Here is a 12,012-nt window from a genome sequence, read left to right on the forward strand (position 1 = left end):
GTCTCTCAGAGGAGGAGGGGGGGAGGAGGAGGGCTCCTCTCGCCCGGCCGCTGCCGATCCCAAGCGCGAGGGACTCGAGGAGCCTGGAAAGTGGCAGGGGGATGCTCTTAGGCTGGGGCGCGGTGGAGGCGGCGCTCTTGCTGCAGCCCCCCCCCCCCGCCCCAGCCTCTTCCTCTCGGCTTCCTTCTCCAGCGGCGAGAGAGGCGGCGGTGGCGAGCAGCAGCAGCAAGAGCGCCGCTGCGCCCAAGCCTAAGAGCATCCCCCCGCCACTTTCCAGGCTCCTCGAGTCCCTCGCACTTGGGGACGGCGGCGGCTGGGCGAGAGGAGCCCTCCTCCTCCCCCCTCCTCCTCTGAGCGACGGGAAGGAGAAATGCCTACATTTCTCGTCAAACCTTGAGGCAATTCAACCCAGGTTGAATTGAGGGAACTCGTCTCGTCTGTTTCGGCTCAATGTTCCAAAACCTCAAAAGACACCGTCCTGAAAAAATTATTATTATTTTACCACATGCCTACATGTTCACAGGGCTGTTTTTAACCATATGGTTACTAAGAATAAAGGCTACTCCAGAATGACTCATCTGTTTTAACAACAGCCAGGGCTTTTTTTCAGCTGGAACGTGGTGAAACGGAGTTCTGGCACCTCTTGAAAATGGTCACATGGCCAGTGGCCCCGCCCCCGATCTCCAAACAGAGGGGAATTTAGATTGCCATCCACGTTGAGGGTGATTTAAACTCTAAAAAACTCCCCCCCGTTCCTGCTGACCCAAAGTGACATCACTATTCCACCTCTGAGTTCCACCACCTCTTTTCCCAGAAAAAAGGCCCTGACAACAGCCATACAACATTTCCATTTATTCTGTTCCCTAGAAACTCAATTGAAGGATCTAGGAAAACTCTGGAAATCTGCCTTTGGGTTCTGCCAACAAAAAAGCCCTTATACATCACTTATCAAAGTACAAGTTGTATATTTCTCAGTACCTTTAAGCATCAGAGATTGCTACATATGAGGCTATCAAATATGTCCTAAAATAAAAACGCATTTGGTACCTTTAGCTTTTACATGTCAGCTTTAGACATGGGCACGAACAGGAAAAAAAACCCGAGCAGGCTGTTCGTTGTTCGTTCCTGACGACGAACACGAACAGCCGAACGGAACCAAACATGTCCCGTTACTGAACGTGTCCAGTGTTCATTGGCGACAGAGCAGCCCCCTTAGCACTTAGAGAGCTCATATTCACAGGGAATGTGCAGTAGGCTCTTCTCCAGCCATCACCCAAGTTTGGTCAAAATTGCTATATGGATCTCAGAGTTATACATTCCCAAATTCAACACCCCCAAGAAACTCCCATTCAACACAAATGGAGCCACCTTCCCCAGTTCACTTTGGCCCCCTGTGGTGGTCCTGAAGGCAGGCCACCTCTCCTCTCAGGAGCAGGTGGTCTGGCCACTCGCTGGCGGCACACCCCATGTGCCCTCCTGCCGGTCCTCTGGGTCGGAGGTGGACAAAGTCTCTGCTTACGCAGCAAGGTGGTTGATGACTGCGGCCGCCGGGTGGTCAGGGAGAGGGAGACCAAGGGGGGACACAAAGTGGTCAGGGTGGGAGAGGGGTACCAAGGGGGTTGGGCTCGGTGTCAAGCCGCACCTGGAAGATCCTGCAAGGGGGACTGGAAGACCCCGAATCAGCAGCTGCTGGCATCAACCACCTCCCTGCCATCACAGAAAGGAGGGGACGGGGCGGTGCAAGTCGTTGGGAAGGGACTCGTGGCAGTACCTGGGAGGGAGAGGTATGGACCGGGAACTGGAAAGCTCCCAAGTGTGAGGTAGTTGGGAGGGGTCCCAGAGATGGAGAAGAAATAGGGCAGCAGCAGCAGCTGCCATCGCCCATCTTCCTGCCTTTGCGGAAAGGACGAGAGTCACGGGACACATTCCCACCTGGCTCAAAGTGGTCCAGTCAGTCCCATTGACAGGGGAGCCACCATGCTGTGCAACCGTGCTGTATCCCTATACGGTACAATCAGCTGTGCAATCGCAGCCGAGCTGTCCCTTGTGACCAAGGAGGGAGCAGTAACATGATAGTTCCTTGTGAAGCGGCGGCTGACATGACCCACCATCCTGCCTTCGCGGAAAGAAGGGGATGGGCAGGACAGGAGAGGTCGTTCGTAAGGGTCAGAGCGGTTCCACAGAGGGAGAGGTAGAAAGAGGGACCAACAACCCTGAGAAATGAGGGGGGAGAGAGCAGTTCTACACCGCTCCAAGACACCTCATCTGTGCAGGTAGTATGGGCACTACTCATAACAATTTGGGCAGCACCACCAGACACCAACCGTCTTCCTGCCTTCGCGGAAAGGAGGGGATGGACAGGACAGGAGAGGTTGCTTGGACGGGTCAGAGTGGTTCCAGACAGGGAAAGAAAGAAATGGGGGAGCAGCAGCAGCTGACATCGGCCACCTTCCTGCCTTTGTGGAAAGGACATGAGTCGAGGGACCCATTCCCCCCTTCTCAGAGGGCAGAGCGGTTGCAATGGATAGGGCCACCATGCGGCTCAACTACATGTGCAACAGCTCCTGAGCTGTTGCACAAGTGCCCAAAGGAGGCTGCCGCCAGCATCACCCACTTTCCTGCCTTCACAGAAAGGAGATGTCATGATGATCTGGCTGTGCCAGGAAGGCCTAGCAAGGCTTCAGAAGCCTGTTAGCAGTGGGAGTGGGCCTGGATAAACCTGACCCAAACGTGCCAGCCCTCATTTGAGATACCCGCAGGACTCGATGGGCAAGGGTGCGCGGCGACGGCATAGAGAACCAAGGGGCAAGATGCTTTAGTAGCCTGCGGAACCCCACGCACTCCACGATGGATATGGGCAAGCCATGTAGGGCAATCATCTCTGCCAAGACACGAAAGCCCACCTCCTGAGCCCTCAACCTCGCCAGTCTAAGCAGTGTTGTCCAAGATCCCGAGGGGACAACCTCCACGAGTGCGGCCTGCCTGAGCGCTCCGCTCCCAGCAGCGTCACCCTCAGGGCAAGGATTCTTGCTTGGGGTGGATTCCGGTGACCCTCTCACTGATCCCTGCTCAGAAGAGCTCGTCGCCCCCTTTCTCCCCCCAACGGATGTTTCACTGGGCAAGGACAGAGACCACAGGCTTGGGTGGTGCGTCTTCAGGTGCCGAGTTAGAGCCGTTGATGGCAGGTGCTTCGGGTTTTTGCCCCTGCGCACCAGGACATCACAGGCACGGCACGGCACCACACCACACGGGGGTCATTAGGAAGGCCCTGAACGTGTCTCCATACGGAGGCGCAGAAACATGGACCCCTAACTGTCCCAGGGGAAGGAGGATGAACGGTTACAGGCTGCGCTGCGGAGCTGGCCACGGACGATGGAGTGACGGGTGGACTGCAGGCGGGGACACCACCGAGAGTTTGGGATGGGGATGGCAGGGATGTTTCATAAAACACAAATCATTCCTCCAGGGATCCATCACTCACTCTCTCCTCAAAATGTTGAGAGAGATCCTCCCCCCCAATGGAAAGACCTCTTTGGCCTCCTCCAAAGCCCCCACAGGTGAATTGGGGGCAGCAGGAGGACTCTCTGCTGCCCCCAAGCCACACTCGGTATTGCTTTCCACAAGTAAACCAGGAGGACTGCCTTTGCACTTCACCCCACAACCACCTGTGGCGGCCACTCATTGTGCCACCAAACTAGAATTAAGGAGGACAGAAGAGAACACTGTGAACCCTCACCCAAGGTGCCCACTGAGCTTGGCTCCAGAGCCTGGCAGCAGCCCTGGAACTGGAGGCTGAAGCTAGAGCCCTAGCCCAACACACCCAGAAGCCTGACCACCAGATCAGGCACTGATATTGAAACTACTAATAATCGGTGTGAACCCTCAGCCGAGGTGCCCACAGAGCTTGGCCTCAGAGCCTGGCAGCAGCCCTGGAACTGTAGGCTGAGGCTAGAGCTCTAGCCCAGCACACCCAGAAGCCTGACCACCAGATCAGGCACTGATATTGATACTAATAATAATCAGTGTGAACCCTCAGCTGAGGTGCCCACAGAGCTTGGCCTCAGAGCCTGGCAGCAGCCCTTGAACCAGAGGGGCTGGGGCTAGAGCCCTAACCCAGCACGCCCAGAAGCCTGACCAACAGATCAGGCACTGATACCAATAATAGTAATAGTCAGGGTGAGCCCTCAGCCAAGGTGCCCACTGAGCTTGGACCCAGGGCCTGGCAGCAGCCCTGGAACCAGAGGTGATAGCTCCCTATCCCACCCACCACACACAGAAAAAAGCCCAGCTCCAATGCACTCTCCCTGTCTCTCTCCCAAAAGGCTATCAAGAGCTCTCTCCCACTCCAGTGCTTGCTGAAAATGAAAGCCAGAACTGGGAGCGCAGTGCCCTTTTATAAGCAGAGGTGTCATTGAGAAACGCAGGAGGTCTGTGGTTGGCAGTCAGAACTGCCTAACAGGGTTTGCAAGGGATGAGATTGGAGTTCCCATGGCCACAGAACACACACCCCGCCCCGAACGGCAGCCAAACGCAATGAACAAGGTTTGTTACGACCACCTGTTCGGCTAGAATGATGCCTCATGAACGGCCTGTTTGCGAGCAGCCGAGAGGCCTGTTCGTTGGTTTTTTCCATTCATAATGCTGTTTGTGCCCATGTCTAAGCAGCATCTTTTCAAGAAAACGAGTAATCTACTTGGGGGGGGGGCATCATCCAATGCACAAATTAAGGATATATACTCTATGATCTCACTTATCTGCAAGAAATTAGTTGACAACAAAATGACTGCAAGACATGAGTTGACAGCAAAATGCCTTTTCATTTAGTAAAGTGATTGGTTTATAGATTAATATTCACTGGGAACTACTTGGGGAATACACAGTGAATCCAGATGAAGTGTTTCAAAATGTAAGTTGAGTTTGATCGTATTCTTGTTCTATCTCTAAACTAATCTCTTTCCTTTTGGAATGGGAGTGACAGTATTACGTCAAAGTGAACAATTGCGTGCCTATCTCACCAGAACAAAATGGCTGGGCTTATCCCAAATTATCATACTGACTAGGCTACATTAATACAGAAGATCCACTGTACTGATTTTCATTAAGGACATTAATAGACAAAGTCATGCAACATTTGCTGCCAATAAAATAGCTTGAATATGCTCTGTTCTGAATATAGATGAGGTGGAAGAAATGCTTAATATATCATCTGGTTCATTACTAACTACTTTGAACCAGTTACAATGAGGACAGGATCCTGGCATCTCTGAAAGCTGCTACTTTTGTGCTGGATCCTTGCCCATCTTGGCTGGAAAAAAATCATTAAGGACCACAAAAATTAGCCCTCAAGGTCTACCATAAATCAGGGCATCTTCCCTTGGCCACCTAAACAGGCCCACTAAGTAAAAAAACTCTCCCCAAACAAAAATGACATGGCTGATTATCACCCAGTCTCTAATCTGTTCTTTCCTCGCAAAGTGATTAAGAGAGCAGTAGCTGACCATCTCTATGTCTTCTTGGATAACTCTAGTGCTTTGGCCCCTTTTCAGTCTGGATTCAAGTAAGACTATGGGACAGAGATTACTCTAGTAGCTTTAGCAGATGATCTCCATTTGAATACAGACAAAAGCTATGCTTCATTATTGCTCCTCCTGGATCTATCTGCATCCTTTGATACAATAAACCATGCCATCTTGCTGAGCTGTCTGGAGGCAAAAGTGGATATCAAATATTTCTTGGACTGGTTTAAATAATTTCTCATAGAATGCACTCAAAGGGTCACTGTCGGAGACCAGCTAGCTCCTGTGTGGGAATTATCTTGCAGGATTCCACAGGGTGTAATCTTACCCCCATGTTATTCAACTTCTTTGTAAAGCCACTCAAGAGAACTCATTCGTAGCTATGGAACTGGATGCCATCAATACACAGATGACACCCAACTCTGTATCTCACTGTCCAAATCACTGTAGGATGCAGTAGAAATCTCAGGTTACTGCCTGACAGCTGTGGTCAAATGGTTGAAAGCAAACAAATTGAAACTGACACCAGACAAGACAGAAGTGATGCTTGTTGGGAGACAAGAGATCTTGAAAGACACTGTACTTCCCACTTTTGATTGAGTTTGTCTGACCCTTGCATACTCAGTTAAGAGCCTAGTGGTTATATTGCTAAAAAGCAAGACAGTACCAAAAATTCTTTCTACAATTTAGCATTGAAGGTGGCCCCCATCCTTGACATGGCTGATCTGGCCACCTGGATCCTTGTCATCGTAACATCAAGACTTGACTACTGTAATGTATTGTACATAGGTCTCCCCTCTGAGTTAACTCGGAGACTCCAGCTGGTGGAGAACGCAGCATCTAGGCTATCATCAAGAACTAGGAGAAGAATGAATATTACTCCCACACTGCAGTCACTCCAATGGATACCTATCAGTTACCAGGCTCAATTCAAGGTATTGGCTATAAAGCTCCTCTCTGCCTTGGTCTGGCATATCTATGGGGCCACCTTTCTTCCTATGTTCTACCACAGCAGCTTTGCTCATCTGAACAGGGCCTTCTGTGGGTGCCACCTTGCACATGAGCAAAAACAACAGCTGCCGACACGCATGCATTCTTTGTGGCGGCCCCTACCTTATGGAGCAGCCTATCTGAAGAGGTCAGTAAAGCTTCCACTCTCCTGGCTTTCCATAAATTATGTGCAACTGAGTTCTTCAAGAGGGCATTTTATTCAGATAGGAGGACTGTACTGTAAGGAAGTGGTCTCAAAGAGATGTTTCAATAAAAAGATAGTAGTTAAGTCTGTGATTCTGATGCTGCTTTAAGTATGATCCTACTAGATAGTTCTATTTTATTTAATGTCAGTCTTAGACTTGCTTATGCTCTGTTTTAGCATTTGTTCAACTATTGGATTTCTGCTAGTTTTAAATCTTTGCCAATTTGTACTCATGTACCCTATTACATTGTTTATTAAAATGTCCTTGAAACTGCCTGTCCTAACTCACATTATGTAATCCGCCTTGAGTCTCAGTAAGAACGGTGGACTATAAATAACATAAATAAATAAAATAAATTTTCCAGTCCCTTGTGCACGAGGTAGGAAGTTTCCAAGGAGTCCTGCAGAAGAGCACAGGGCGTGTACTAGGGATATGTATCATGCCTGAAATGGAAGGGTGCTGCCAGATCCTTAGCAGCACCCTGCCTGCAGAGCAGGGAGGGAGGGCTACACCCCACAAGGCTACCTTACCCCTCCAACAACAGAAAATGAGAACTTCCCACAACTATACAGTCAAAGACAAGTTTTGCTCTCTTAGTAATCCCAAAGTTTTAAAAGCTTGGGATATCTGATACAAAGTCACACTACAGCTTGGAAGTTTAGGGAAGAGGCACTAAGGTAAACTCTCCACAATCAAGTCCCAAAACTATAACAGAGCAACGAACTACTGAATACTTTTAATTAAATGTCTTGTGTATTAAATCTCTTGTGTATCAGCGCTTTACAAGCAAAAAAGGGTTGGTACTAGGGGTGTGCAGTTCGGGTTTTGGAAACCCGAAAAAAAAACCCGAATCACCCCGATTCGGGTTGATTCGGGGAAACCCGAATCGATTCGGGTTGATTTGGGTTGATTCGGGTTTTTCAATGGGAAAATGCCTCCGTCTTCCTGGATGCCTGGGGGAGGCAATTTCCCACCGAATCAAGCCAAAATTGGTGGGGACCTTCCTCTAACTCCTCTCTAACAACCTCCCAAGCTTCAGACCGATTGGACTTTGGGGGGCCATGTTATGCCCCCCCAAACCAGGTCCCCCCATCCTCGCCTAAGAAAGGGAAAAGTGAGTGTCTTTTTAGCTTGCTGCTGCTAATCTTCTTCATTATTTCCTACGGGGGGAAAATGAAGAGGCAGGCTTCCTTTGCCAGGGAGAAATTATTTTCTCCCTTTCAAAGTACAAGTAGGCAAAGCATTATGACACATTACACCAGCAGTCCCCCACACAGAAAAATAACACAACTCACTTAACATCAGAGAATCACATTAAAGAATCACCCCAAAAAAATTGCTGTCAAAAGCACTTTATTTCTTTAACTGCTTTAGGTTACACAGTAGGAAGGCACAACAGGGCATGAAAGCAGTGTACTACACAAAAATAACACAACTCACTTCACATCAGAGAATCACCCAAACACAATTGCTGTCAAAAACGGTGAAGTGGGTTGTATTATTTTGTGTAGTACACTGCTATCATGCCCTGTTGTGCCCTCCTACTGTGTAACCTAAAGCTGTTCAAGAAATAAAGTGTTTTTGACAGGAATTGTGTTTTTGTGATTCTCTGATGTTAAGTGAGTTGTGTTATTTTTGTGAGGTAGAATGCTGGAATGCCCTTGGTGTGCCCCCCTGCTGTGTAACCTAAAGCTGTTCAAGAAATAAAGTGTTTTTGACAGGAATTGTGCTTTTGTGATTCTCTGATGTTAAGTGAGTTGTGTTATTTTTCTGCGTGGGGGACTGCTGGTGTAATGTGTCATAATGTTTTGCCTACTTGTACTTTGAAAGGGAGAAAATAATTTTTTTAAAACTTTATTTTGTGTTGTTCGTGTTTTATTCCTTGTTGTGCAGTTGGTTCCCATCATAGGGAACAATGGGGCTGGCTGGTCAGCCATCTCTGTAGGTGGTGGGGGAATTTGAGGGAGGGTGTCTATAGTTCAGGTGCTCTTTCACAGGGACCAGCTGGCACTCAGAAGTGTGCCCACCATTGTGGCACCCCTGGGCTGTGCGGAATTGCCCAGGGAAAGAGAGTTTAGAAGTTCCCAGCATAGGGAACAAAGGGAGAGGGCTGGCCTTTGCCAGCCTGTTCCTGGGGTTATGGGTGTGGGGCTGCTGGGGGTGGATTTGGGTCTGTGAGGGGCTAATGTGGGGATTTGGGTCTGTGTGTGGCAGCTGGGGGGGAATTGGGTTTGTGTGGGGCTGTAGGGGGTGGACTTTGGGGGCTGAGAGCACCTAATTGGGGAGGCCATGAAATGCCGCCCCCCAAGTGGGAGCCTTGGTGGGGGGTGGGAGTAGAGGTGGGAGAAGGGCCCCTGAGAGTAGGGGGGCATTTTGCATGCAAAATGCCACTCCTGGCAAGACAAGCCTTCCCCAGCTGTAAGTAGTAGAGAAAAGAGCACCTACTTGGGGAGGCCATGAAATGCCCCCCCAAGTGGGAGCAGGCTGAGCCTTGGTGGGAGGTGGGAGGAAAGGTGGGAGAAGGGCCCCTGAGGGTTGGAGGGCATTTTGCATGCGAAATGCCACCCCTGGCAAAGGAAGCCTGCCTCTTCATTTTTTCCCCATAAAAAAATGAATGAAGATCAGCAGCAGCAACCTAAAGCTATGCCCCTTTTTTTTAGGCGAGGATAGGGGGACCTGGTTTGGGGGGGGCCATAACATGGCCCCCCAAAGTCCAATCTGTCTGAAACTTGGGGGGTTATTAGAGGGGAGTTAGAGGAAGGACCCCACCAATTTTGGGTTGATTCGGTGGGAAAATGCCTCCCCCAGGATTCAGAGAAGCCTGGGGAGGCTTTTTCCCTTTGAAAAAGCTAACCCGAATCAACCCGAATCGGCATACCCGAATCGGCTGGGTGATTCGGGTTTCTGCTATACCCGAATCGGCTTCTCGATTCGGGTTTGCCAGATTTGGGAAATACGAACCAGGGTGCCTTTGCACACCCCTAGTTGGTACCAATAGTTCCTTGGCTGAGTGTTTGAACTCAGTATTAAACAAGGAACTTTATACTTATCCTTAAAGACTTACTTTATTAATGAGAAAGACTAAATTGTGCTTGTGACTGACAGGGGTGTGAAAATCCAGGTGCCCAGTTGTCATGGTTTTATCTTGGCAACCAGCCTTTGAATTGCTGAACAGAGCAAGCACTTAGATTCTTCTCCTCCTCCCCACAAGCACATTTTCCTTACCTTCTTAACTGCAGCCATTCACTAGAGGTGGGACAAACATGTCAGAACTTTGATTGCCAGGCTGTGTTGAACTTCAGCACCTCTCAGTGTACATAATGTACTGCCTGGGAGAAAAGGTGTAGGGAACAGAGGGAAGAAGAAGCTCTGTGGAGTGTTCTGAATAGAATTTCTTGTCTCACTGGAGCACCCAGGTCTCCACCTCTTGTCTTCCAAGTGGGCTTTTAGGTTCCATTCGAAATAATAATTTATAACTTAAATGAATAAACTCTTCACATTGAAGTGAAACATTAGAAATTTCTGTTTTCACAACATCCTGCTGCATAGCCACCCATGGAATTCCTCCTGTTCTTTTCAGGAACTTACCTGGAAAAGGGTGTTAGCACCTTGCAATCTTGCTGGACTGAGAGGAGCAACTGGGCTGAGTGTGCTCCAGAAATGGATGCTGGACAGCAAAGGACTTGGAGTCAGCAAAATAGGCGTCTACAAGACATACAGAACAATATCACAAATAATAATAACAACAACATTTGATTTATATACCACCCTTCAGGACAACTTAATGCCCAATCAGAGGGGTTTACAAAGTCTGTCATTATTATCCACACAACAATAATCACCCTGTGAGGTGGGAGGGGCTGAGAGAGCGCCAGAGAGCTGTGACTGGCCCAAGGTCACTCAGCTGGCTTCAAGTGGAGGAGTGGGGAATCAAACCCGGTTCTCCAGATTAGAGTCCCACGCTCTTATCCACTACACCAAACTGGCTCTCAAAACCAGCTTTGAGTGTGCAGCGAAGTACCTGCACCTCCCATTAAATTCAACACAGGTCAACACTGCTGACTCAGAACATCAATTCCAGAAATGGCAGATGGGACCAGGTTGCCAGATTTACAAAGCCATTGCTTAGAATGGCACAGTGTTCAGTTAAAGTGTCCTAGAGGAAAATGGTGGTTGAGTGGTATAAATGAAACCCAAGATGAATTGAATTGTCCCAATGTCCACACTCCATTCATGCTGCATGCATATAAGCATACTTATATGCTAGTCTTAACCCGCACAGAAGTACTACAAAGAATGATAAGATGAGCTATACGCTCTGACTATTAACCTCAGGCATACTTCAAAATCCTGGGAATAGATGCTCAACAATTATCTATTTTTTCCCCAGGGTCTGTAAGAAGAGTACCTCTATTCCAGTCTCACATTCCCCTACCTACAAAAACTTATGCTTCGCAGCAGCACAGAAAGGGGCATTTAAACCCCTGCCGGCTGGATCAGCTACTTGGCGGGAATCTCACCGCCAAACAGCTGATCTGCAGGTTTAAATTCCCCTTTCTGTGCTGCTTTGCAGTGGCATGGAAAAGGGCATTTAAACCCCTTGACCTAAAGCTTCCCGAAGCGATATGAATCGCTTCTGGAAGCTTTGATTCAGGGTTTCTGAACTGAGTCCAGCATGCTGGGCCCAATTCAGAAATTCCAAATCATTGCAAATCGGGTTTGATGCGGGTACCTTACTCAAATTTGAAACCCAAATCACACAGCCCTATGCAATAGCCAAGTAAATCACTCTGTAACGAAGAAAAATGGTGTCTCTGAAAGAGATGAACATAAACTGCAATGGGATGTGACAACTGTCGTCTGACTTCTTCCAACACAAGTACAAAAAAATCTGTATTGGAAAAAATACCCAATGTATATAAACAAGTAGATAATGCACGTTTCTCATTTACTTCCTACACATGCAACAGACTCCCCGATAGACCAGGAATGAAACAAACATGTGCACAGCCATTCTGACCTTATGCTTTATGTAACTTTTCTAAAACAGTTACTAGCATCCTTAAGGTCAATACAGACATAATATTCCCAATTAAGCATTATGTCAACAATCAACTGTAGCTGGACTTAACTGGGATCCTGCTAGGCCAGTTATGAAATCTCAATTTAACATTCGTTCAAGAACTGAAAAGGAACTTCCTTCAGGCTTTAGCATACATAACAAATTCGATGGACATAATGATTAATGAAAGTCAGGTATGGCGGTGAAAACTATTCTGCACCCTAGAAGGAAGGGACTT

At 48.4% G+C, this 12,012-nt stretch overlaps 1 protein-coding gene across 2 annotated transcripts in view; it reads right to left on the reverse strand.

The window, feature by feature from the left end:
• ELK4 (ETS transcription factor ELK4) overlaps positions 1–12,012 on the reverse strand; it is a 36,107-nt gene that overhangs the window by 7,477 nt on the left and 16,618 nt on the right. For both annotated transcript variants that reach the window (XM_054980115.1, XM_054980114.1), the window contains exon 4: positions 10,301–10,417. In XM_054980115.1, coding sequence (XP_054836090.1) covers positions 10,301–10,417 — 117 coding nt within the window. The remainder of the gene's footprint in view (positions 1–10,300; positions 10,418–12,012) is intronic.

The sequence above is a fragment of the Eublepharis macularius genome, chromosome 5 (genome assembly GCF_028583425.1).
Source record: "Eublepharis macularius isolate TG4126 chromosome 5, MPM_Emac_v1.0, whole genome shotgun sequence".
NCBI lineage: Eukaryota > Metazoa > Chordata > Lepidosauria > Squamata > Eublepharidae > Eublepharis > Eublepharis macularius.